Here is a 27,674-nt window from a genome sequence, read left to right as displayed (position 1 = left end):
AAGGTCGGATTCGCAATGGGAAGGGGAGTTGAAGTGTTGAGCCACTGGGATACCAGGTTGGTTATTGCGAACTGAGTGGAGGTGTTGTGCGAAGCGATCGTTAAGCCTGCGCTTGGTCCCACCGAGGTTGATCATACGCTGAATAATCCAACCGCATTTTTGTTTGGTGGAAAGAAATAATAGAAATTGCATTCATTGCAACGTGTAAAAAGAGTAGAGATACTGTATTATAATTTTGCTGCATGTCATTGTGGTATATATCATGTCTTGATTGGTGAATATGTTTAGTTTGTGACTTTATTTGAAGCAGAAATAATATGTGAATGCTTCAAAGGTAGTGAAAGTATTTATCTGTAGTAATGCCTACCCTACCTTCCCTGTTATATTTGCAAGATTAATCAACATCAGATTCACAGTGGATTATTGACGATAAATTTCTGAATGGTTTGAATAAAATTGACATTCAACATAAATTTCAAAATCGTACTGTGTGGAAAAACACCAGCACATTGTACGAACATTTGGGATGTGACTTTCAGCTTTTGTTCACGTTTTTCTTCAAAACCTAAACCGTTTGAATCATTTGTGCATTTGTGTAAAGGTGAACTATGTATCTGTAAAATGGTTCAAGTTTGTTTTTAAACTTTAGGCCGTTTCCTTAAAACTCTTTCTGAAATCGTTGCAATAGTTATCACTTTTTGATGGTCAATTAAAATTGCGAGAAATGATGACACTGCACATGAAACTTTTATACATTAGTGAATAGTGAACTTTTTTGGTGGAATGTAAATGAGTCCATATTTTTTCTTTCACATATGAAAAGTATAACTTGTCGAATTTTACAAGATGCATTTTTTTTTCCATTTTGGCACGTCCTTGCTCAGGTCTGCTCAGTATTGAATAAAATTCTGATAGCTTTTAATTTGGCACTTTCCTGTACTAACCCCATATCTCTTGATTCCCTATCTTAAAAATCTGATCTGGCTGGAATTTATTTGTCAATTGAGCTTACAAGGCATTCTTAGTTGCGAATTCCAAATATTTCCCATTCTCTAGGTGAAGACCCCACCCCCACACCTGTCCTGAATGGTCACCCGTGTATTTTAAGGCTTTGACCGCTAATTCTAGGGAACCATCAACTAACTCAACATCTACCATGTCAAGCCCTGGTGAACATTGCCTTGAAGAGGTATTGCCTTGTTTGCTTAACCTCTGCTCTTATAGGACAGAGATTAATCTGGTGAACCATTTTGTTGCAGGAAGAGAATTTTCCAAGTGTGTTCTCGCAATCAGGACAAGGCATCTCCACTCTCACATTGGTGCATATAACAAGGAATTACATTTTAAATTTCTGGATGTTCAATTATGCTAGAGCCCATTAACAGTTTTTTGTAAACCTCCATACTCCTCCACTGCAAGGCTCTTCTAGCTGGCCTCGTCCTCCATTTAACCTTGTTCAAATAACTAACTTGTGTTATTTGTCTTAGCCAGTACAAAACCCCCAATCACCCATGCTTTTTAAGTTTTAGTTTAGTTTATTGTGAGGTGTACCGAGGTACAGTGGAAAGCTTTTGTTGCGTGCTAACCAGTCATCAGAAAGACAATACATGATTACAATCGATCCATTTACAGTGTGTAGGTACATGATTAGGAAATAACGTTTAGTACAAGATAAAGCCAGCAAAGTCTGATCAAGGATAGTTAGAGAGGTAAATAGTAATTCAGTTGCCTGATAACAGTTGGGAAGAAACTGTCCCTGGACCTGGTTTTGTGCGTTTTCACACTTCTATACCTTCTTCCGGATGGTAGAGGGAGTGGCCAGGGTGCGACTCGTCCTTGATTATGCTGCTGGCCTTGACGTGTCGGCATGGGGTATAAATTGAATAGTCAATAGAAGGGAGATTGGTTTGTGTGATGGTCTGGGCTACGTCCACAATTTGCTGCAATTTCCTGTGGTTTGATGTAGCTGTTGCCAAATCAAGCTGAGATGCATTCTGATAAAATGCTTTCTATGGTGCATATGTAGAAGTTGGTGAGAGTTGTAGTGGACATACCAAACCTCCTAAACTTTCTAAGGAAGTGCATTAGGTCTTGATTACAAATGCTCCCAATATTAGATGCTCCATGTGTTATGAATTTCTTTCAGCTTTTGACATCATTGGGATATTTATGAACATACAGGTGCACAACCTTTTATCCGAAGTTCCAAATAACGAAAAGCTCCGAATAGCGGACATTTTTTCAGTCCTTGAAGAAAGGTCCTTGAAGACGTTCACTGAGGGCGGCCCGCAGAGGTGACAGCGGAACCTCTGGTCGGTCCTCGAAGAAAGTGGAACTAAATCCCCATTCATAAAAGAGAAGGTGAGGGTATATTGCGCGGGAGGGTTAATAATTGACAACCTGATGCTGCCTGCCCACTGAGTTAAAAAGTTCCCACGGTAGACTCACGATACACAGTGTATCGTGTCTTGCATGGGAACTTTTTAACTCAGCGTGCAGGCAGCAGCAGATTGTCGCTCCCTTCAGTTTCACCCCACCTACACCCCTCTGCTTCCCGGCCATGTGTGTGATCCCTTCCCTCCCCTCTCCAGCTCCCCGCTCATTGCACCGGCGCGGGGGTTTTGCACTGTCTTCACGTCGGAGCTAGTGCCAGTCACCGGAGACGTCAGGACCAACGGGACACCGGCCCCCAGGCCCACTGCAAGCACGGAGATCCCAGAGACCCACAGCCAGCAACAACTCTAGCCCAGCCGCGCTCCAACTCCAGAGGAACCCGGGTTGCGGATGAGGGGGCGCAGCTCGGGCTGTGGGTGAACTGCCACTTGTCGCCGTAGCAGCCCATCGGGGAGCGGATTCCTCTGGAGTTGGAGGGACAGGGAGACACAGCGGCTTTTGAGAATGGTGGGCAATCACTTCCAAAGTTCTGCCCACACAGTCAGTACACCTCTCCTCCACTTGTCTCCCGCACTAAGATCATCTCGCAGAGAATGATCCCAGCCTAACCCTCCCTATTCTCTCCTATACTGCAAGAAAAAACTACATTGAAGACTCAAACTCGCGATCGAGTAACTGCCGGGATCAAGGCGCAAACTCGCGACCTTGCGGATATGAGCCGAGCACTGTACCACTGCGCCAGCCGTTAAAATCTACGCTAAAAATCTTCCATTCCGAAAGCCGAAAAATTCTGAATTAAGAAAAGTGTCTGGTCCCAAGGCTTTCGGATAAAAGGTTGTGCACCTGTATTCATTTCAAGATCTATTCGGGATTGTACCTTTGGGCATTTGTCCCTTTGTTCGAGATTTTCTCCATACTCATCGTTTCCAGCTTTGCTTTGTATTTTAAGATGCTTAATAAAACCAGTTTCTTTGACTAATTCTTGTTTTGCTCAAGTGTGGAGGGACTTTATTTTGTTTACCACATTTAAGCCAGATATTAAAGGTTAAATAAATGGAAATTATTAGCATGTAATGATCTCTTCAGCAATCAATATGCTCTCTTCAGAGAACATAAAAGTGAGTGTCTTGGATTAAAACAAATTTGTGGTATATCATATCTAATGTTTTTTCATTTTCTACTTTCAGACATAAAATTGCAGAAATTAGATCACTGGCCTCAGTCTTGGAAGTATTCTGGTTTTCTGATAACAACAATCAAGGCCTCCAAGCAAAATGAAATTGAAGAATGGTGTCAATCCCGTATTTTCATTTTTTTTGCAATTCATGATCATGGCATGCAATCTTTTATTTATTCTGCCATTACAGCTCTTCGGAGGTTCGCAACGAAAATCCAGAATAAGAGCAAAATCAATTACTAATCACCCTGCTGGCCCTTATAGATGTGTGGAAAGTTTGGATAATCTGTTAGCAAGTTTGTATGGTGGTACTGATACCCTGGATAAAATCTTTCAGTTTGCTACTGAAAGCTTTAGGCATAGGAATTGTTTAGGAACTCGTGAAATTCTTAGTGAGGAAGATGAAATTCAGCCAAGTGGAAAAGTCTTCAAGAAGGTAATTGATGCATTTTCTTGCACTTGAGCTTTTGTTTTATTATCTTGTATTGTTATCCTGAGTGTTTGTTTTTGTTTAAGGTGATTTGTACACTTTTGCCTAATTCTTATTTGTTCAGTTATTATTTACCTGGCCAGTGAAGATCTTACTGCTCAAATGGATAAAATTGGTTACGTTTTCTTTGATTTCTTCATATTTTTAGTTTTGGATTCTGCTCGCTGCATATTAGTAGCCTAAATTTTGGGAGGACAAGGGAATTTGATATTAAGCACAACTTGCAATGCACAGATTATGTTAAGTTCTACTATTTCATGGACTCAAAAACATTTATTTTCTTTAACATACCTGCTCAATTACTTTTGAATACAGCCATTCAAGTTCACTGGTTTAAAAAATTAACCTAATTTAGTATTATATTTTTAAAAAAAAACAAATTCTACTAAGTAATAAATCCTACAGATAACTGGTGGAGGAGTGGTTAAAATCTTTGATAGTCTGTCCACAAGTGGACAACTTAACAAAAATTGCAAATTCACGTCCCACCATGCCAGTGAGGAAATTTACATCACACTTCTGGAATTAAAAATAATCTACATAACAATAACTGAAATTTTCATGTTAAAAAACCCATCTGGTTCAATAATGTATTTGGGGAACAATTTATCATCCTTATCCCCTGGGCTTCCTGACTTGCTGATGTGGCTGTCTGTTAACTGATTCTTAATTCCCAGGCAATTGGGATGGAGCTGGAAATGCTGGATTCTTTAATGATGGCCACATCCTGTGGAAAGTAAGGGGAAAAAAGGTCATTTATAGTTTTGAATCCTATGCATAACTAGTCCACCAATCTCTAATGTGGTTATCGGATGAGTGAAAAGGTGCAGTAATCAAGCCTTTTAACTCATTTGCTAAATGCTAAAACAGTTGCTCTTCAGCTTGTTTGAGAACCGCTAACTTTGGCATCAAGCCATGCTCTGGTCTGCCTTCCTCATTGAAATTATAGAAACTCCAAGAAAGGGTCAAACATTATTTCAGCCAGGAACTAATAAAGATTTGAAGTCAGACAAAGATCATATCTTCACACGCTGAAAATATAGATCGATATTTCACTCAATCTACTTCAATTGGTGGACCTTGCTTTGTGAATTACTTAAAGCCTTGCACTTTGGGCTAGAAGTTAGTTAATTAGATGATTGTACCACTTATTATTACATTAACCCATTCTGTGCACAACAATGCGAAACCCATTCTGTGTACAACAATATGAATTTGACACAAACATCAGGATTGTGAGGATGGCCTTGTATTTGTGATGAGATATGGCTCTTCAAATCTCTACAAATGTGATCCTATACATGAGCAAAGAATTTCAGTGTGTTTTAGCTCTTGGTCTACTTTGAGAATTTGTGTCTGCTTTTTTTTTGGGATAGTTGTCTAGATACTGAACCAATTTGTCTTCCAACTTGATCTCTTTCAATCTTTATCCCCCAAAACATCATTATCCTCTGCATTCTTTCTGAAATCCTTCAAAGATAGCCCTGCATAATTATTTGTCTCTTAGCACTAGCTCTGAAGAAACCATTCAGGTACTCATTGCAGCAACCATCTCTTTTGCTATGTATCCCTAATGTTGGCAACTATTCTCTCCACACGCCTCGCTAGCTAATTCATTCAGTCCCACATTGAATTGCTGGAATCTGCTAGCAAGTAATAATCACTACTGCTTTCTCCATTGCTTATTAGAATTCTCATTCACTGTCAAACTTGGTATTTAACAACCATGACCTTACTGTAGAAAATTGCATTGATACCCAGTTATTCACTGAAATGGTTTGCTTTTTTCACTAAAATCTCAAGCCAAGCCATATTCCACCATGTTAACTTGCACCATTTATCTTTCCATTTCATTTCCTTTCTATTTTTCTTATAAAAACATAGAAAATAGGTGCAGGTGTAAGCCTTTCGGCCCTTTGAGCCAGCACTGCCATTCAATATGATCATCCAAAATCAGTACCCTGTTCCGGCTTTCTCCCTATATCCCTTAGCCCTAAGAGCTAAATCTAACAATCTCTTGAACACATCCAGTGAATTGGCCTCCTCTGCCTTCCGTGGCCAAGATTTTTACAGATTCACAACTCTCTGGGTAAAAAGGTTTTTCCTCATCTCAGTCCTAAATGGCCTACCCCTTATCCTTAAACTGTGACCCCTGGTTCTGGACTCCCCCAACATCGGGGACATTTTTCTTACATCTACCTTGTCCAATCCACTAAAAATGTTATATATTTCTATAAGACAACCTCTCATCCTTCTAAATTCAAACAAACCCAGTCAATCCATTCTTTCATGATATGTCAGTCCTGCCATCCCGGGAATTAACTTCCTGAACCGACGCTAAGTGAACCGACGCTGCACTCAATAACAATAATCTCCTTCCTCAGATTAGGAGACCAAAATTGCACACAATACTCCTGGTGCAGTCTCACCAGGGCCCTGAATAACTGCGGTAGAGGACCTCCTTGCTCCTAGACTCATATCCACTCGCAATGAAGGCCAACATGCCTTTGGCTTTCTTCATTGCCTGCTGTACCTGCATGCCTACTTTCAGTGACTGATGTACAAGCACAACCAGGTCTCGTTGCACTTCCCCTTCCCCTAATCTGACACCATTCAGATAATCATCTGCCTTCCTGTTCTCGCCACCAAAGTAGATAACCTCACATTTATCCACATTATACTGCATCTGCCTTGCTTCTGCCCAGTCGCCCAACCTATCCAAGTCACCCTGCAGCATAGCATTCTCCTCTCAGCTCACACTGTTACACAGCTTTGTGTCATCTGCAAATTTAGAGATGTTACATTTAATTCCTCTGTCTAAATCATTAATATATATTGTAAACAACTGGGGTCCCAGCACCGAGTATTGCGGCAGTCCACTTGTCACTGCCTGCCATTCTGAAAATGACCAGTTAATTCCTACTTTTTGCTCCCTTTCTGCCATCCATGTCAATACCCTACCCCCAATACCATGTGCTCCTGATTTTGCACACAAATCTCTTGTGTGGGACCTTATCAAAGGCTTTTTGAAAGTCCAGATACACCACATCCACTGGCCCTCCCTTATCCATTCTACTTGTTACATCCTCAAAAAAATTCCAAAAGATTAGTCAAGCATGATTTCCCCTTCATAAATCCATGCTGACTTTTCAATCCCAAATTCAAGTTCCATTTATTGTCACATACACCAATTGGTGCAGTGAAATTTAAGTTACCATGCAGCACACAAATAAGATAAACACAACACTATAAAAATTTAACATAAAACATCCCCTACAGCAGAGTTAACGTTTCCCACTGAGGGAATGCAACATAGTTCAGTCATCTTCCTCTTGTTCATCCATGGTCGGGGTCTATTGAGGCCTCTGCTGTTGCTGCAACGGCGGCCCGATGTTTCAGGCCCTCTCACCGGGATGATTGGTTCTCCGACGTCGGAACTGAAGAACACTCTCAGCGGCTTGGAGTTTCCGAATCGGCCGCTTCCTACTGGAGACCGCGGCTTCCGAAGTCCACAGGCCGAGCTGAGCGGAGCTCCAACTGGCGATCCTCGGCGAAAGATCCCAGGCCCCGTCACTGCTTTCCCAATGCACAGCTACAACATCCAACAATCGACTCCAGCATTTTCCCCACTACCGACTGGTCTGTAATTCCCCATTTTTTCTCGCTCTCCTTTCTTAAAAAGTGGAGTTAGATTGGTTACACTCCAGTCCACAGGAACTGATCCAGAGTCGAGAGAACAATGTTTCTGGAGCGCTAATATAGGTGTTAGCTGAAGGGACTGTTTTCCAGAGGGCTAGTATGGACATTGTGGGCCGAATGGATTCTTGGGCTGGCAGCTCAGTCACTCAAGCCTGGTGTGCTGGCAGCTCACTCATTCACGGCTGTTGGGCTGTCAGTTGACTCACAGCTATTCCTTGAAATTCCATTTCAAGCAGAGTGCAAGGCCACCAAGATGACCTCTCCCTTCCCCATCTTGCCACGCCCGCACTTCTGGGTTTTATAGTCCCTCCCCCTCCCACCGGAAGGGGCGTGGCATTCATGGCAGTGATTGACAGGAGAGAGAATCTCAACATTTTTTAAACACTAATAACTCTTTTATTTTTCATCGATGGGAAAAATCCTCTTGTCCTGCGCAGCGGAGGGGGACTCTGAGTAAGATGGCCAAAAATCACAGCCGTAAGTGGTAGTGTTTTTTCTAAAATCAATATGCAGTGCAAACAGGAAGTGGTCAAGATGAGACTTAATTATATAGATAATGCTTCCATGCTTTTGAACACTTGGCTTAATGTATCCTGCTATACCTCTTTCTTCCTTGATCTCGTTCTTTGCATAAATTCATCTACCTGTAATCACACTCTCTCAATTTTGCCATATTCCAGCAGTGCCTATGGCCTTCATCTCAGATTTATCTGTCTACACATCTTTTTTTGCATCATTATCAATCACTTATTTTCTGCTTCCTTTGTGCCTTATCTTGACATACTTTTATTCTTCTACATTTTCTCATGAAAGCATTTTGTAAAGTTGACGGCCAAATCTTAAACTCTTATCTTAACCTCTTCACCTGTTGAAGCACTTAATCCATTTCTCCAGGGTAAAGCCTTTCATTTTCTGAGCCCTTCATTCTCAACATCTCACTTGCTCAAGTACAATCTTCCTTTCTGAACTCCCTTCTGCCTTCACCTACCAGCGCTACCATTCTTTTTGTCCAGAAAGCCGTGCATTTGTGTCAGATGCCCTCATCTGTGCCCAAGGCCTGAACTAGTGTCTTGGGTTTCTGCAATGCCCTTGCTCATGACACCTAAAATGTACTATTTTCTATCTTGACATAAACCTGAAAATGTTCCTACTTTTGGCATTCGCTCCATGCTTACTATTAATCCAAATCATTCTGCTTGCGCAGGAGCTGTCCTGGCTGTTTTTAAAACTGCTTAAGTGAGGTACTCTTGTGCAATTTGCATGTGTAACCCATCTACAATCATTCCTCTTAACTGTTATCTCTTCTCATTTATGTCTTTTCGTCCTGCAAATCCATCTAAATTCTGCTTCTGTTCCTCATACTGAATCTATTCCCACCCAGGATTGCAAAGTGATATCACGTGTGGCATGCTGTGTAGCCTTGTTCCGTCAGGGGTATGGGGGAGTGAGTGCAGAACTATGGGACGCAGAGGAGACACAAGTGAGGAATCTATGAGACACCTCTGATATCGTAGAGTGGAAAGCCTCATCTTGGGAGTAGATGAGACAAAGAGTAGGGGAAAGCTTCGTTGCAGGAGGCAGGCTGAGAGGAAGTCAAGTCCAGATAACTGTGGGAGTCGGTGGGTTTATCGTAGATATTGGTCAATATGCTGTCCCCTGTGATGGAGATAGATTGCAAAAGGGGAAAGAGGTGTTCCAGGTGGTCCATGTGAATTTGAGGGCAGGGTGGAAGTTACTGGTAAATTTGATGAAGTCCATGCATTATGCATGGGTGCAAGAGGCAGCCCCGATGCAGTTGTTGATGTAGCAGAGAAAGAGTTTGAGAATGTTCTGTTCTCTAGCTTTCCCTGGAGTAGAATTGTACACTGAGTAGAATTGTACTCTGCTTTTTAGAGGGGCACCTGATTTGCACATCCTTAATACTGGAGAATATGGAGGGTGGAGAGTACACAAAAATGCTGGAGAAACTCAGCGGGTGCAGCAGCATCTATGGAGCGAAGGAAATAGGCAAAGTTTCGGGTCGAAACCCTTCTTCAGACTGATTGAGGGTTGGCGGGGAGAAGAAAGGAAAAAATATATTTCTAGCTGCTGCACCCGCTGAGTTTCTCCAGCATTTTTGTGTACCTTTGATTTTCCAGCATCTGCAGTTCCTTCTTAAACATTATGGATGGAGAAGTTTGTGCATATCAGGTATACATATTCCCAATAAACTCTTATTCTTGGATGACTATTGGGATGTCTGTGCCCTTCTCCCTCCATATGCATGCATATCATAAAAGATATTTTCAAACCATTCAAGGATGAATTGTTTTGGTTGGAGTGGATTAGTGGTATGATACACAGGCTTTGTCCATTAAGATGTCTAGCAGCCAACAATGAAGTATAAAAGGCAAGTTATTGTATGCAACATTTGTGCTATCAACTTTGGCAAAAGAAACTGGGACATTTTAGCACTACAGAGAATAGCTATTTATCTCATTGTTAAAGCAACTGAAATTAGAACCTCTCTCACTGTAACCATTTTTTTAGAATTACATTCAAATTGTTTTTGTATAAACCTAAAGAGAATAGAGTCTTAAGTGAATTATTCAACTGGAAACATTTCAGTTCAGCTGTTCAGTTCATATGAGGTTTTTTTTGTCCCCTTCAAAAGGTAGTTAGACCAATTGCAACATCAAAATGGTACTCTAGCTAACTTAACAAATTGCCAAAAAAAAAACAACCCAGAGCCATCCACATGAATATAATTTTGTGGGAAACTACTTGGGAGGGACCATTTTATTCCATTTTGATATAATTTTATTTGAAAATCTTGAATTTTAAATGTTACAATATTTTCCTCATCTAGGGGCATGTCAGCGAATTAAAAAATCATTGAGGAACTAGCTTGGCAGATATTTAATCGTAAATGGCACAACATATTTATTGACGGCTCAAGATTTTGAGTTTGATGGGTCAATTCGCAATTCATTCTGGGTTTATATTTCTCTGCTCCCACAGTACTCCTTCCTAAACTATTGTAGAAATGTCCATGATCTGTAAAGAACAAATAAAAAGCAAGATTGGTTACTTTTGCCTGGTCCCAAATCTTACATTTTGAAATTTGCATTTGATGTTCCTGCTTCCCTTTAACATTCTGATGGTTATAGCATTGCATCTGATTTTATGAGCTTAAATGCATTTCAAGTCGGTCATGTCGTGAGCACAGATAGTCCAGTGAACTGTTTTCATTGCATTCCCTTTACAATTTAGGTGTCTTTCAATACTCGTGCAGTATTGACGAAGTATCAAATTGAGACGAATAGCTACGAAATGTTACAGAATTATTCGTATCCAATTAGATTGTAAATAAATTCAAATTTTGCTGAATAAACACATTGTGGGGTGATTTTTGCTAGACTAATGTGCTTTACAATACGTGGGACGAAATGTGGGACATGGACATTAATGAAGAGAAAAATTTAGTTTTTAAATGATAATTGATTTTGCTTTATCACAAATAGTTGATTAGAATGCTTTGTTCCACTTTGGCTAAAGTGAGTAATCTAATACTATTTCATAAACATAAAATAATTGTTAATCCAAATGATTCCACTTTAATTACATTTAATTAGTTCTGAAAGTTTTCATATTTTTAAAATGAGAGAATTCATCATTTTGGTAGAAGTAATTTATTTTCCTATTTTCTACCATTAGCCTCATTAATCTTCCTCACTGAATTAAGACCATGAACAGGTCTGTTCGATATAAAATTATAAATACAGTCCGTCAGTACCGAGCACATGTATTTTCATACAACTTTGGGTTATACCATTGCTGTCAAGCATCTGAATATGTTGTATTTTACAGGCTTTGTCTTGAAGTAGTTCAAGTTCTGATATTCTCCCATGTGACATTTCTGTGGAATACAGTGACGGCGTTGATTTTAATGAAGTATAGTGTAACTAGTTCAAGTGTGTGCGAGTTCGATATTTTATATCAAGAAAAATGCATTGGGGGGGAAAAAGGGAAAAAGGGTAAAAACATAGGTTTCCTGTCCTACTGGACAGCTACTCCTTTTACAACTGTTTTCTGACCCTTCACCTTATAGAATTCTTCAGATGAGACAGCGCAGGAAGAAGACAAGGTCATAGTGACAGAGAAAGTAAGTTTGATCACAGTCTATTAGAATATTCTAGGTATTATTGAAATTTGATTAAGCATCAAATTCACTTAATCTGTAAAGCAAAAGTATAGGTGTAAATGCAGTATGAGGAATTTATGAATGAGCACCTGCTGTATTTAGTTAGGTGTGTTTCATTTTTTTTCCTGAGGTATGCTGTTTGAACTTTTTCTCAAGTAATTTAACTGTTGGTAAACTGCAACTTATTAGGTCGGCCATTGGCTTTCAAGATGTATAGGGGCCTGTAATTTATCAGTGCTCTGTGGCCATGCAGGCAACATCTTCACTCTTATTTGATTCGGAGCAATAAATGAAAGGTTAGTGAATATTATGCTTTTTTTTTTAATCAATGAGTCCTAATCATCATTGAGGTAAATATATTATAGGTATGAATGTCATAAATTAGTTAAGTCCAATAGAGTTTTCAAGTAGCTGCAGTTTAAAATTTGAATTTTACAAGAATTATTGGTAGAGAGAAATATCCTAAATATATGATTTTTGCTCATGGTTGTGTTTTAAGGATCTGTCGTGTTACATAGAAGGTTATGGGAATTGTTTCTATAACTTGCTATGTAACATGACAGATTCCTAATACTGCCAGAGAGGACTTAAATATTTTTATTTTCTAAAATAAAATATTTAAAATCAATATTTACTAATTATTCACAATTTAATTATTGGAGCAAAAAAGGCAGATGTTAGCTGGTATGACACATTAATTGTATCCCATTGTACAATGCCTGAATGGGAAACTTTGTCAGAAAAGAGTTTGCAGTGAGTTATCAATAATAATGGATGATATAAAAGATAACTTGTTTTTGTTTAATTTTTTTTGTGTAGCATGGAATAGACAATAGGTGCAGGAGTTGGCCATTCGACACTTCGAGCCAGCACTGACATTCAATGTGATCATGGCTGATCAACCACAATCATTGCCCCGTTCCTGCCTTCTCTCCATATCCCTTAACTCCGCTAGGCATAAAAGCTTTATCTAACTCTCTTGAAAGCATCCAGAGAACCAGCCTCCACCGCACTCTGAGGCAGAGAATTCCACACACTCACAACTCTGTGTGGAGAAAGCTTTTCCTCATCTCCGTTCTAAATGGCTTACCACTTATTCTAAAACTATGGCCCCTGGTTCTGGACTCCCCCAACATTGGGAACATGTTTCCTGCCTCTAGTGTGTCCAAACCTTTAATAATCTTATATGTTTCAATAAGATACCCTCTCATCCTTCTAAATTCCAGAGTATACAAGTCCAGCCGCTCCAATCTATCAACATATGACAGTCCTGCCATCCCGGGAATTAACCTTGTGAACCTACTCTGCACTCCCTCAATAGCAAGAATGTATTTCCTCAAGTTTGGAGACCAAAACTGCACACAATACTCCAGGTGTGGTCTCACTAGAGCTCTGTACAACTGCAGGAAGACCTCTTTGCTCCAATCCTCCTCTTGCTATGAAGGCCAACATGCCATTCGCTTTCTTCACTGCCTGCTGTACTTGCATGCTTACTTTCAGTGACTGATGAACAAGGACCCCCAGATCCTGTTGTACTTCCCCTTTGCCCAACTTGACACCATTTAGATAATCTGCCTTCCAGTTTTTGCCACCAAAGTGGATAACCTCACATTTATCCACATTAAACTGCAACTGCCCACTCGCCCAACCTGTCCAAGTCACCCAGCATCCTCCTCACAGTTCACACTGCCACCCAGCTTTGTGTCATCTGCAAATTTGCTAATGTTACTTTTAGTCCCTTCATCCAAATCATTAACATATATTGTAAATAGCTGCAGTTCCAGCACCGAGCCTTGCGGTACCCCACTAGTCAATGCCTGCCATTCTGAAAGGGACCCGTTAATTTCTACCCTTTGTTTCCTGTCTGCCAACCAATTTTCTATCCATGTCAACAATACCATGTGCTCTATTTTTGCCCACTAATCTCCTATGTGGGACCTTAACAAATGCTTTCTGAAAGTCCAGGTACACTACATTCACTGGCTCTCCCTTGTCCATTTTCCTGGTTACATCCTCAAATTCCAGAAGATTAGCCAAGCATGATTTCCCCTTTGTAAATCCATGCTGACTCGGACTGATCCTGCTACTGCTATCCAAATGTGCAGCTGTTTCATCTTTTATTATTGACTCCAGCATCTTCCCCACCACCGATGTCAGGCTAACTATATAATTATAGAAAACAAGGAATTATATTCTATAATTCCCTGTTTTTTCTCTGCCGCACTTCTTAAAGAGTGGGGCCATTAGCTACCCTCCAATCCGCAGGAACTGATCCTGAATCCAAAGTACATTGGAAAATGATCACCAATGCGTCCATGATTTTTAGAGCCATTTCCATAAGTACCCTGGGATGCAGACCATCAGGCCCGGGGATTTATCAGTCTCCAATCCCATCAGTCTACCCAACACCATTTCCTGCCTAATGTGAATCTCCTTCAGTTTCTCCGCCACTCTTGATCTTCTGGCCATTAGTACATCAGGAAGATTGTTTGTATCCTCCTTAGTGAAGACAGATCCAAAGTACCTCTTCAACTCATCTCCCATTTCCTTGTTCCCCATAATAAATACACCCTTTTCAGTCTTCAAGGGTCCAACTTTGACCTTAACTAGTTTTTTTCCTCTTCACATACCTAAAGAAGTTTTTACTATCCTCCTTTATATTCTTGGCTAGCTCACCTTTGTACCTCATCTTTTCTCCCCGTATTGGTACTGGCTGGAAAGTAGTCCCTCTTAGTACTAGCTGGAAAGTGTCTCTGTATTTTTGGCTTGATCTATTTGCTAATCTATTTTCAGCCGCTTAAAGCTACTAACACTGTAAAGTATATGAAATGCTTTTGATAATCTCATTTTGGTAACTTAACTTTTCCAAAACATGAACAATACTCTCACTCAAGAATTGAGAACTAATCTCAAAAATGAGACCACGCTCTGGGCTTAGTCTTTGCAGATATTTAAACCATATATACAAAACCCTTTCAAGTTCCTGGTTAATGAGAGTACTGTGCTGACTGAGCTTGGAATAAAGGATCCTTGCACTCAGAACAAAAATGACATTGTATTATTAGAAGCATAATTTTCACTGGGGTGAAATGTTCAATTTCTCGGTACTACTATTTCATAAATATCCCTACCGTTTGCTTCCGCTTTCCAGTTAAATATGAAGTAATAACTTTATTGCTGCCGTCTGTCTATTTTTTATTGTAATGTGCACATTGGTGCTGAATTGTATGCATTTTTGTTTTTTTTTGCCAAAGGTCCTGTTTGCATCCAATGGCCCTATTAACTCCAGCTCATCATATGATGGTCTGATGGCATAACCACCAATTCAATTTCTAGTACACTACATTGATAGTTCAGACTGCCAGAAATTATTTATAGTGTGATAAACTAGTTCTAATACTATTTTTTTGTTTTAATTGCCTGTTGTATGTAGACAGGATTTGGACTGAATTAATGTAGTGAAGTAATTAATTGCTCATTTCTGTGGGGTAAAATCCAGTCTTTAAATTGGATAAATAAGCAAAGTAAAGCATTTTGCAACAAACGTTTATAACATGTTGAATTTCAATTTGCATAAAACGTCAGATTTTTGAGAGACAGGAGCTGCAGATGCTGCTTTACAAAAAGACATAGTGCTGGAGTAACTCAGCATGTCAGCAGCATCACTGATGAACATGAATAGGTTGGTGTTTCAGGTTGGGGCCCTTCTGCCTGATTATAGTGGGGGGGGGGGGGGGGGGGGGGAGGCTGGAGAGAAAGCTGGAAGAATGGTGGGGGTGAAACAAAGTTTGGCAAGTGATGGGTGAATACAGGTGAGGGGGTGTTTGTTTGGCAGGTGGCTGACAAAGTTAGCCGATTATAGGTCAAAGGCCTGAGATGAAAAGGCAAAGTGTGAGATGAGGATAGAAGATATGTGAAATGTGAAGCTAGAGGAGGGAATATATGTGGAAGAGAATGGAGAGGGTTAGTGGAGAAATGGATGTGCATCCACGTGAGGCTCAAGGAAGAAAGAGATGGGGAAAGGGGGGGGGGGGTTCATGGGTCACCTAAAATTGAAGAATTCAATGTTCATACTGATGGGTTGTAAGTTACCCAAGTGGAATATGAAGTGCTGTTCCTTCCAGTTTGTGTGCGGCCTCAGTCTGATGATGGAGGAGACCCAGGACAAGAAAGATCAGTACAGGAAGAGGGGTTACAATTGTTGCCAGCCGGGTTTTATTGAAAAATTGTAGATGCACTCCAAACAACTTAACGCATGCAACTATTTAGGATTTCATATTTTGCGCTGATTCCACCGGGTGGTGCTTCGATGGCAGCCTCGCCCACAATCTGTCCTTTTCGTCTTTTTTTTGTTATTTGTTTAGTGTGTTTTAAAAATTTGTGTTAATGTTCTCTGGTTTGTTTTATGTGAGGGGTGGGCGGGGGAATTTTTTTTCCATCCCTTACCTTGCCGGAGATGCGATTGTTTTCCAGATCGTATCTCCGGTCGCTCTGCGGCCTAACATCATGGAGCTGGAAGTCTTGCTCGGGACTGACATTGAGCCCCACCGCGGGGCGTGGACTTGCCATCGGAGCCGATTCCTTGCGTCGGATCGACACTCCAACCGCGGCCTGCAGACTTTAACATCAAGGAGCTCGCAGTCTCGGATTGAGACCGATGTTGGGAAGTCCAAAAGACTCGTGATGTTCGACTAGGGGTAGATTGGGGTAGATCGCCTGGCGCGGGGTAGCTGAGATCCCCCCCCCCCCGATGCAGGAGTTTGATCGCCCCGACGAGGAGGCTTGCCACTGGCTACGGGAGTAAGATCGTCCCGTCAACGGAAGGGTAGAGGACCCCAACCGCTGGAGGACTAAGAAGGGAGAGATTCAACTTTTTTTCGTCTTCCATCACAGTGAGGAATGTGGAATAGTCACTGTGGTGGATGTTTATGTTAAAATGTATTTTGTGTGTTCTGCTGCTTTTTTATTGGTATGACTATGGCAAATCAAATTCCTCGTATGTTGCAAAACATACTTGGCTAATAAAGTATGATTATGATTAGATTGGTTGAGTTTATCCTCTGGAGCAAAGGAGGCTGAGGGATAATGTTTATAGAGGATTATGGAAATTAGGAAAATATTTTTTTTCCCCCTAGGGCTGGGGTCTGGAACTGCATGGCCTTAAAATGGGAAGGGAGATCTGAGGGGTAGAATTTTCCACACAAAGGATTATTAGATATCTGTGACTATCATTAGAGGAAGTTGTGGAGCCAAATGCAATCAATATGTTTAAAAAGCATTTCAGACCGTTAATTGGATAGGAAAGATGTAGATGAATATAAGCATGATACGAGTAAATGGGGTTAGCTGAAGTGAGCACCACTTTTGGCATGAATGAAATGTGGCAGAAGGGCCTTTTTTTAATGATGAGAGGGAAATTCTCCCCTGGCTGAGAGTCCTTTAAATTTTCATTGAAAGAGCAGGAAAGTTAAGGTCAAGGTTAGATTAGCCACACTTATTCAATGGCAGATTAGGATTGAGGGGCCTACTGCTGCTATCATTTCCTGTGTTTGTGGCAGGCCATGCATGCTTCCACAGCACTGAAGCAGCTTGACACCATGAAGAGCAAAATAATCTGATTATTTGTCAATCCATCCATTATCCTAAACATTTGTTTGCTCCATCACTGGCACATCCTGGCTGCAATTTGCCACCAACAAACGCCAGACTTTTACTTGCACAATTAAACAAACATACAGCAAGAAGAGTAACAGTTGCATTGAAATATCACCTCCTGCCTCGGAAAGAAATTGATTTCATTCTCTGTGTTGCCTACATGGAACTCCCTTCGCAATAACATTGCACTATCAAGCCTTCCCGTCGAGCTGTGCGGAAGAAGACTCCCGCTGCGGAACCGAGAACTGCTCCGTCGGACGGCCAAGTGCGCAAATGGGCTTCACCCGTCAGCTGAAACTGGCAGAGAGGCTTCGCCAGGCGGTAACCTCGCTTGGAGGCTCACCCGAAAACCCGTTGGATGGAGTCACTGGAGACATTGAGCTGGAGAACAAAAGCCAGTAGGGGATATGAATCGGGGTAATACCTCCAGCGCCTTTAAGGTATGCTGCAGGACGTTGCCCCCGGGACACAAAGGTGGGCAGCGAGGAGAGAGTTGACTGTTCGCGAGCCGAGCAGCTCGTGGACGACAGAGGGGATTGGCAGCCGCTCGGGTAGAATGAGCACTCGGGAATCTGGACTTTGAACTTGATGAAATGGTGGCGCCGGCATTAAATGCAAAATGAATTTCACAATATAATGTAACCAATGTCACATACGCTGCCCAGTCTCACTTGGTGTGAGGTGATGGTGTGAAAGCCCTCTCACAGCTATTAGTTGTCTGTCCATGGCTCCAGCTTAGCTCTTCACTGGTTCTTGGTGCTCTTTGTGACCTTCAGGAACTCGCACCTGGACTTCTTGGATGATACTAGATCACCAGTCGTGAACGGCACAGATCTACAGATCTAGCCCTCAGCAGATTACCAGTCCCTTGGTTTGTCCAAGTCTGGTTGGGAACACTGGAGTGTTTTTGTAGTTATGCACTCGTCCGTGTGTTTCTTTATGAAGTCGATAGTGACTGGCATATTTATTCGGGTCTGCTGACAAATCCTTGAAAGCGGCCCAGTCCAATATCGCAAAGCAGTCCAGTAACCCCTCCTTTAACCAGCACAATATTATCCTACTTGGCTGTGCTACTCTGTTCAGTCTCTGTTTGTAAGCAGGAAGAAGCACTGCTGGGTGGTCAGATTTCCCAAAATGTGGACGAGGGATGGAACAGCATGTGTCCTGATGATTGTATGGCAATGGTTGAGTGTGTTGCATCCTCTACTGTTCATGGTGATATGTTGATTGTAGTCCGAGCTAGCCTGGTTGAAGTCAGAGGGAATGGCTGCTTTGGAATGCTGAAAAAAGAAGGCACGGTCCGCTCCATAATGTTTGGGACAAAGACCCATCATTTATTTATTTGCCTCTACTCCACAATTTGAGATTTGGAATAGAAAAATAGAAAAAAAATCACATGTGGTTAAAGTGCACATTGTCAGATTTTAATTAAAGGCCATTTTTATACATTTTGGTTTCACCATGTAGAAATCACAGCAGTGTTTATACATAGCCCCCCTCCCATTTCAGGGCACCATAATGTTTGGGACACAGCAATGTCATGTGAATGAAAGTAGTCATGTTTAGTATTTTGTTGCATATCCTTTACATGCAATGACTGCTTGAAGTCTGTGATTCATGGACATCACCAGTTGCTGGGTGTCTTCCCAGTTTTCAATTCAGCATATAAAAGGCATGCTCAATTGGGTTCTGATCGGGTGATTGACTTAGGCGATTGATTGACTTGGCCACTCAAGAATTTACCATTTTTTAGCTTTGAAAAACTCATTTGATCCTTTAGCAGTATGTTTGGGATCATTGTCTTGCTGTTGAATGAACTGGCAGCCAATGAGTTTTGAGGCATTTGTTTGAACTTGAGCAGATAGGATGTGGCTATACACTTCAGAATTCATTATGCTACTACCATCAACAGTTGTATCATCCCCCACCACCGTGTTTCACAGATGAGGTGGTATGCTTTGGATCTCGGGCAGTTCCTCCTCTCCTCCATACTTTGCTCTTGCCATCACTCTTTATATAAGTTAATCTTCATCTCATATGTCCACAAGACCTTTTTCCAGAACTGTGGTTGTTTTTTTTTACTTCTTGGCAAACTGTAACCTGGCCATCCTATTTTTGTGGCTAACCAGTGGTTTGCATCTTGCAGTGTAGCCTCTGTATTTCTGTTCATGAAGTTTTCTGTGGACCGAGGACATTGACTCATGATGAGTGTTTCTGATCTGTCGGACAGGTGTTTGGGGATTTTTCTTTATTATATAGAGAATTCTTCTGTCATCAACTGTGGAGGTCTTCCTTGGCCTGCCAGTCCCTTTGCGATTGGTAAGCTCACCAGTGCTCTCTTTCTTCTTAACGATGTTCCAAACAGTTGATTTTGGTAAGCCTAAGGGTTGGCTGATGTCTTTAACTGTTTTATTCTTGTTTCTCATAATGGCTTATTTGACTTTCATTGGCACAACTTTGGTCCTCATGTTGATAAACAGCAATAAAAGTTTCCAAAGGTGATGGAAAGACTAGGTGCTGAGAGCTCTCTTATACCTGCATTAAGGAGGCAGTTAAACACACCCGAGCAATTACAAATGCCAGTGAAACCGTGTGTCCCAAACATTATGGTGCCCCTGAAATGGGGGGACTGTGTAAACAATGCTATAATTTCTACATGATGAAACCAAATGTATAAAAATGGACTTTAACAAAATCTGACAATGTACACTTTAACCACATGTGATTTAAAAAAAAAAAAATCTCTATTCCAAATCTCAAATTGTGGAGTACAGAGGCAAATAAATAAATGATGGGTCTTTGTCCCAAACATTATGGAGAGCACTGTATATCTGAATGGAATGAAGATGCTGAAAGTTATGCCAAATAATTTGAGTGTTGCCACTGATGGATTGAAAGTGAGGACAATGATAGCCTAACCTAACTCGGTGGGAGAAGTGCAGAAAGCAAAATATTTCTGTATTTATTTTATTTAGTCTTGTAGGGTACATGCCCTTCTGTTAAAATCATGGAAAACTTAATTTTGTTGTTTTGCGCAACAAAGTAAAAGAAAATGCTAATTGGAGCCAAATAGCACCTTTTAATGGTGTGTACTCTATTTTTACATGGAGATTGCATATTACATCACATTTTCAAGGATGTGTATTTTCGAGTTGAATTCGTTGGTAGCAAAGCACTTAAGCTTTCTTGTCACTGGATGGCAGTGTTGTTGTTCCAAGCAAGTAAACCATTGGATCAGTACATAACACTAAACATTATTTTTATGCCAGAATCCAGTATATTTCAGTGCTTGTTGTCTTGTTCTTGGGCAGTACTTTAGGATGAATGATGAGGTGCTTCCATTCTAGTTCTGTGGAGTTTCAGGTGAGAGAAGCCAAAGTTGAAACTAAATTTTTCCACTGACTTGGTGGGGAATGGTCAACAAGATGGATGGGTAATTGTGAGACGGTATCCTTTTTTGCAAGGTTCTTCTGTTTGTTCCTAATACATAGACTCGTAGTTCTATATACCATCCTGAATGCTCTGTCTACACTTTGAATGATAATGGTACATGGATTCTACCTTTCCAAAGAATCTGCACTCTTGACCAGAAAATAGGGCGAGCCTTGACTTGTCCTTTTGTCTCTGGTCCCCGAGTGTATCAGACCAGGCCCAGTGTTGCTATGGTCCTGGGGACATGATCATTGTATTTGGAGGACCCTGTGGAAATAGGTTTGTCTTTCTGGTAGGTCTCAAAGAGCAAGATTTTCACATTCAATTTGGCAGGCAAATGATTCGGTATAACTGTTCATTCATCTTATGCCCTTTTGCATTTCTATTGTGCAAGTGCAAAGTCTTATTTTTCAGTGACAAATTCTACCCTGGTATTTTTCCCTCTGCTTCTAGGCACGGCCATAATTTTTGAATCCTCCAAATCATGTAATGCACATTTGAAGTGACAATGGTCTTCCTAATTCCAGTAACTTAGTTGAAAGCCCTTTTGGATTTTGTTGTATTTTCTTTGATCTGTATCCTTCAGAGAAATGCATCTTTGGCTCTCACTCTCAATCAGACAATTATCATTTTGGGCAGATTATTTCTAGTGTGCAGTCCTATTGGTTGTCGATACAGCTTTCTGCTGTGTGACAGAACACAATTGTCACACACACGGCATTTTGCCTTGGAATAAAATATGCATTCATTGAATATGTAGTCATCAGTTGTAGATGTTTTGTAAACATCCTGTTAATCCTTGCCAGCATCAGAGTTTTCTGATGTTTTCTCATGTGTCATCTGTGATTCTAAATCCTGTGATTGCCATTTCAAATTGACAAACTCGCATTTCCCAGCAGGCAGAGGTAAACGTAAGCCAGAACAGGCCAGTAGAATGTACCAGTAAGAAAGTGGAAGTTGTATGTTTGCATTATTACTGAATCTATAAGAAATTTACAGGATCATTTCAGTGAGAAATGAAAGTTGTTCACCTGACTAACAAGACCAGACTGACAATGACTTTTCCATTGTAGTGTAGGGACACTGAACATAGTGAGCATTACTGTTTATTTGTGTATTTTCGACATTTGTTGGCAAGTACAGTTTTGGTTTGATTAGATTAGGTGTGAATTTCTGTCTTGTGGTACCTACAAGGTTAAACAACAAACTCCCTTTACAAAAATGATATAGTCCCACTACACAAAGAACAATAACAGAATTAATTGTGGTAGTGAGACACAAAGGCTTGAGCTAATTATAACATTGTCAGTCTGCTTATACTAGTCAATGTAAATTTTGGTTTAGCTCTAGTATCGATTTCTAAAGTCATTTTGTTGCTCATTGAAAATGAGTCTCCATGCTGCTGCTTTACTATCTTGCAATTGGCTGCATAACCACTGTGCAATGTTCTTGAAAGATAAAAGCGCAGTGATGACAAATCATTTGAGTTGTTAGTTTGGAGGATTCTGGTCACACTAAATGGCGCAATATGTAATTTCACAGATCAAGATTTAATTTGATGCATGTTGAAAAGAGCTTATTCGTTGGGATCAGAGTTCAATCTGATATGCACTCAGAAGCATTTTTTTTACAGTGTTAATTATCCTCATTGGAAAATCAGCTTGAATCTTCTGTCTAGCAGGTTTTGCATATGAAATCAGACGTATGTTGGACGAGCACTGAATTGTTTGGAAACGGGCCCTTCTGCACTGAGCAGACCCGTTCACTTTAGTTCTATGTAATCCCACTTTCCACATCAACTCCCTACACACTAGTGGAAATGTACAGAGACCTGCACGCCTTTGGAACATAAGGGGGGGGGGGGGGGGGGGGGGGAGGGGGAGAGAATCCAGAACAGTCAGCAGAAACCCACGCGGGCTAAAGTAAAATATGCAAACTCCATGCAGTCTAAAAAACCTGAGGTCAGGATCAAAGCCGTGTCTAGTGCTATGAGGCTGCAGCTGTGCCACTGTACCACTCAATATGAATTTGAATAGTTTCAAAATGAAGCTTGCTATATATGGGAAAAATGAAAAAGGAATGAGGTTACCAACGCGTTCTGGTGGCTGTCTGGATTTGCCGAAGATGGAAGTGCTTGGTTTAGAGCAGGGGTCGGCAACCGTGTTGTGCATAGGGGTTGTGATGACAGGCCACATACATCACGTATACTCATGGATCCCGCTCCGGAAGGTAGGCATCAAATCACATGTTCACAGAAGGTAGACAAAAATGCTGCAGAAACTCAGTGGGTGAGGCAGCCTCATGCAATCCTTTGTTGACCTCCACTGCTCGGGGCGCCCGGCGCCCGGCGGGCCAGATGATTACGGGGGAAAAATCTGCCTGCGGGCTGGATGATTTCTGGTTACGGACCACAGGTTGCCGGCCCCTGGTTGAGAGGGTAGTTCGGTGGAAAGAGGAAATAAAGTTCACAAAGTTGTTCCCACACATCCGTTGTAGCTTTAGCAGAGTTCGAGGGATCTTGAAAGGGTATTCATAAATTAAGCAAACTGACAAACTGCTGGTAATTGTACTTTGATTTAATTAACAAATTCTCTGTTCTTTTGCCTATTTATGGACATTAAATCTTTCCTAACATTGTTGCTAAAGTGATGAAGGCTGGGAATAGGAGGGAAATTGGACATTTCAACAATAGGATGGTTTTGAATGTTGAATATGAAATTGTGACATCCTGCTCTCAGTGGTGTTTGGTGCACCTGCTATAATGTTGCACTATAGTATTTGTCTGAACATCAGATAGCCTGTCTAACCAACATTCAACTGATTAAGAGTGGCTGGATTGGAAAATAATTTGTGTAGGAAGGAACTGCAGATGCTGGTTTAAACCGAAGATGGACTCAAAATCGCTGGAGTAACTCGGCAGAACAGGTAGCATCTCTGGAGAGGAGGAATGGCTGACGTTTCAGGTCAAGACCGAAGAAGGGTCTCGACCCGAAACATCGCTCATTCCTGCTCTCTGGAGATGCTGCCTGCCCTGCTGAGTTACTCTAGCTTTTTGTGTTTATCTTTGGAAAATAATTTGACTGTACTACTTTTTACACATCATATCTGCACAACAGTCACCATATTTTGAAGTAATAATAAATATAAGAATGATGCTGTTAATTTTTATATGCCTATTGATTTTGTGCATATGTAATTTTTTTAAATGTTGCCTTTATTAGTATTTGAAAATAATGATTTCGATATTTTCTTTTGTCCAAACTAGTTAATTCTTGGGGATTACAAATGGCTGACCTACGATAAGGTCCACCGTCGTGTTATGCATTTTGGCAGTGGGTTGGCTGTATTGGGCCAACGCCCCAAGTTCAACATAGCCATCTTCTGTGAAACCAGGGCTGAATGGATGATAGCTGCACAATCCTGCTTCATGTACAATTTTCCCCGTGAGTAAATCTTTCCTTAATGTATTGCACTAATAAATGGTGAGATGGCTGAGGATACAAAACAGCCATTAACTGCATATAAGGCGCAAATGGATAAATACCACAGAACAAATGAATTGTGTTTTAGCAGTGCTGAGGGGAAAGATTTAGTAGGAACCGGGGGGGTGGGGGGGGGGGGGGGGGGGGGCAAACAGAGGGTGGTATGTATATGGGCAAAGTTGCCAAAGAAGGTGGTTGAGCCAGGTGCAATAACATTTTAAAGATACTTGGACGTGGATGGATTTGGTGTGGTTTAGAGGGATACGGGCCAACAAAAATGGGGAAATCGAAACGGCATAGATGAGCACTTTGGTATGGATGTGTTGGGCCAAAGGGTCCGTTTCCGTGCTGCATGAATCTGTGATAGCTGTTGCGTTGTAATGAAACCTGATTTCCGGTCTGGAATGCCGCATGTAGTATTATACTAAACCACTTGGTTTAGGGCATTTTGAAATTTTATCCATGTTTACCACTTAGTTGGCATGCAGTAATCCCTGATTTAAAAAAATGTTACTGTGGTGGTGTCCTATGAAATCTAGGTCATGCTGTGTTGTGGTGACCATACAGACCGATATTTCTGACAAAATACCAACTCGGACAAATGGAACTCAGCTGATGAATTGTACCATGGGGTAGTTTGCAACTTCAGGGGAAGAATTAAAATATGGAAAGTGAGCAAAGCAATCGGCTTGCTTTGTATTTGTGTGCTTTCCTGGCAAGCTTAAAGCTTGTAGACATAACATGTTCTAGTTTTTATTATTTTTTAATTATCTGGAGGTTTCAAATTCAAGGTATGTTGTAATTTTAGTCTAGATCAAACACGCTCTGTGCAGCTTTGACTGTGTAGTGTACATTTATTCTCCCCGCAGGTTATTATTGGTATGCTGCTGTATACCTTCAAAATCCACTTGACTACCCTTTCATCTCCCTAATCCTCAAAATAGCTCCAATATGTACAAAATGTACTTCTCGATGTCCACATACTGTGCGTTTTTTAAAATCCTGAACTAATATTCCAAGAAGATTACTTCCTCCTATTCCTATAATTCTCTGTATCCCTTTTGATGCACATAACATCGAAATAGTGCGGGATCTTAAAGACATTCAGCATTGCTGAGTCTGGGCCCCTTTTCATTATTTCTAGATCTCATGATGCGTGCACATGCTGTTCATTCAGTGTACCAAAATATTAACACTTTTTGTCCTGGGAATCTCCACTTTACTAAATAACCCCACAGGAGTTGTGCAAGTAAGTGTAATGTTCTTTGCAGCTGTCAGGAAAGGAATATGATTTTTATTGACCATTAAAACATGGGATTACATTACTGAGAAGTTCAATAGATGACTTAACTTGTCGTAATAAGAGAAAATCCTGCAACATAAATTTTTGTTGCAAGTCGAGGGTTAGATTTTGATGAAATAACTGTCACCTTATGCTTGGATCTATTGGCCTGAATAAAGCTATCAGAAATAAACTTAAGTAAATTGCCATTGATCCAAACTTGAAAAAACAGATTTATTTTCAGTGTACCTCTGTTGCAATATGTTCATATTTCCCCTGCCATGATCTTCATGAATTGTGCAGTATAAATGTAAAGTGCTTGGTGCTATCAAACCCAGAAAAAAAACTTAATTTTGGCTACAACCTGCCCCAACTTCATGTATTTCATAGAATTCAAAAATTAAAGAAATCCAAAAGAAATTTGGCTACTTTTCAACACTCAAATGACTAATGTTTTTTTTTTTGAATGAAATTCAAATATTTCCAAGTTTTTTTATAAATGACTTTTGAAAAGTCAAGAGAAAGTCTTTTAAATTGAAAAGGCTCTGTTGGGGAACTGGCACTATAACCTAAAAAAACATTCTTTGTGCATTGGACTGGGTTGATAATATATTCCTGATGAGTTACTTCCATGAAAAGTGGGCAATTAGTCCAAATGTCATTCATTTGTTGAACTCCGCGTTGAATTCAACTTGGAGTGAAGCCAAGAGGTTCTAGTTGAGTCACTGTTAGAGACCAGCATTTCCAAGTTCAAATGTGCATATGTGGGAATGCCAAAATTGCTGCCACTTTCACATAGTAGTAGTGGCAAACACCACTGCCTTTGCTGCCAATACCCTTTCAAAATCTAAACTAATTGTTTTCATTAACAAATTATACCAGTGAGTTTAAAGAGAGACACAAAACAGACAAAGTAACAGGCTGGAATTTGCTGGGGGGGTTTTTTTAAAGCCCAGTCGGAAAAATAATTACATGGTCAAATGTTTTCTTTCCTCTAAAAATAAATTATTCTGTCCAAATTTGTGTGTAAATCTGTGTTTCACTTCATCAGTGAAAGCAAAATATCAGAATTGCAAATTTAGTTGTAACATAATATGTGCGGTTTTGGTACTAAATATTATGGTTCCAAGGCTGAACTTGCAATATTGAAGCAGTGAATGATTCTTCAAGTTGCATTTAGTCAGTGAGGTTATTTCTTTCAAGAAAGCTTTGAGCTGGTTCTTAAATATAACTTGAGCATGTTTTATTTAAGAACATGCTCAAACTTCACCATCAGCTGAAGTTTGCCATTACCGCTGACGGCTACCTGCGAGGGGTATGTTGGAGGCGCAGTGCAACTTTGGGACAGGAAATGTGAAAGTGTCAGGATAATGATACAGCCTTGTTTAATGTTGGTCTCCACTGAGAGAGGTTAGGATTACGATCATGATGGAGGTGAGATTCTGTGAGCATATGTATTTGAAAAGTCCACCCTTCTGGTTAATGGAGTCGATAGCTTTTGTGATGTTGAATGAAGCCACTTGTAGTGCTTTGTGCAGTTTGCAATGTTTCTCCTGAGTTGTTTCTCAGTGAAGTTTATGTTCTCTGCACTCCTATTTGGATAGCAGCCCTTTGACCACGGGGAGCAGGTGTCATAGGATAATACAGTGTGGACACAGGCCCTTTGGCCCAACTTGCCCACACCGGCCAACAATGTCTCAGCAACACTAGTACCACCTGCCAGCATTTGGTCCATATCTCTCCAAACCTGTCCTATCTATGTACCTGCATAACTGCTTCTTAAATGTTGGGCTAGTCCCGACCTCAACTACCTGCTCCGGCAGCTTGTTCCATACATCCACCATCCTTTGTGTGGAAAAAGTTACCCCTCCGATTCCTAT

At 40.7% G+C, this 27,674-nt stretch overlaps 1 protein-coding gene across 2 annotated transcripts in view; it reads left to right on the top strand.

Moving 5' to 3' along the window:
* acsl3a (acyl-CoA synthetase long chain family member 3a) overlaps positions 1 to 27,674 on the top strand; it is a 71,045-nt gene that overhangs the window by 15,779 nt on the left and 27,592 nt on the right. Inside the window, exons 2-4 of one of the 2 annotated variants that reach the window (XM_055646403.1) lie at positions 3,582 to 4,007; positions 11,851 to 11,904; positions 24,296 to 24,473. In XM_055646403.1, coding sequence (XP_055502378.1) covers positions 3,669 to 4,007; positions 11,851 to 11,904; positions 24,296 to 24,473 — 571 coding nt within the window. In that variant the 5' untranslated portion in view covers positions 3,582 to 3,668. The remainder of the gene's footprint in view (positions 1 to 3,581; positions 4,008 to 11,850; positions 11,905 to 24,295; positions 24,474 to 27,674) is intronic. The other variant, XM_055646404.1, reaches the window with a different exon arrangement.

This window comes from Leucoraja erinacea, chromosome 14, assembly GCF_028641065.1.
Source record: "Leucoraja erinacea ecotype New England chromosome 14, Leri_hhj_1, whole genome shotgun sequence".
NCBI classification, from domain to species: Eukaryota; Metazoa; Chordata; class Chondrichthyes; order Rajiformes; family Rajidae; genus Leucoraja; species Leucoraja erinaceus.
The sequence above is the reverse complement of the archived record's forward strand: the minus strand, read 5'-3'. Positions and strand labels throughout refer to the sequence as shown.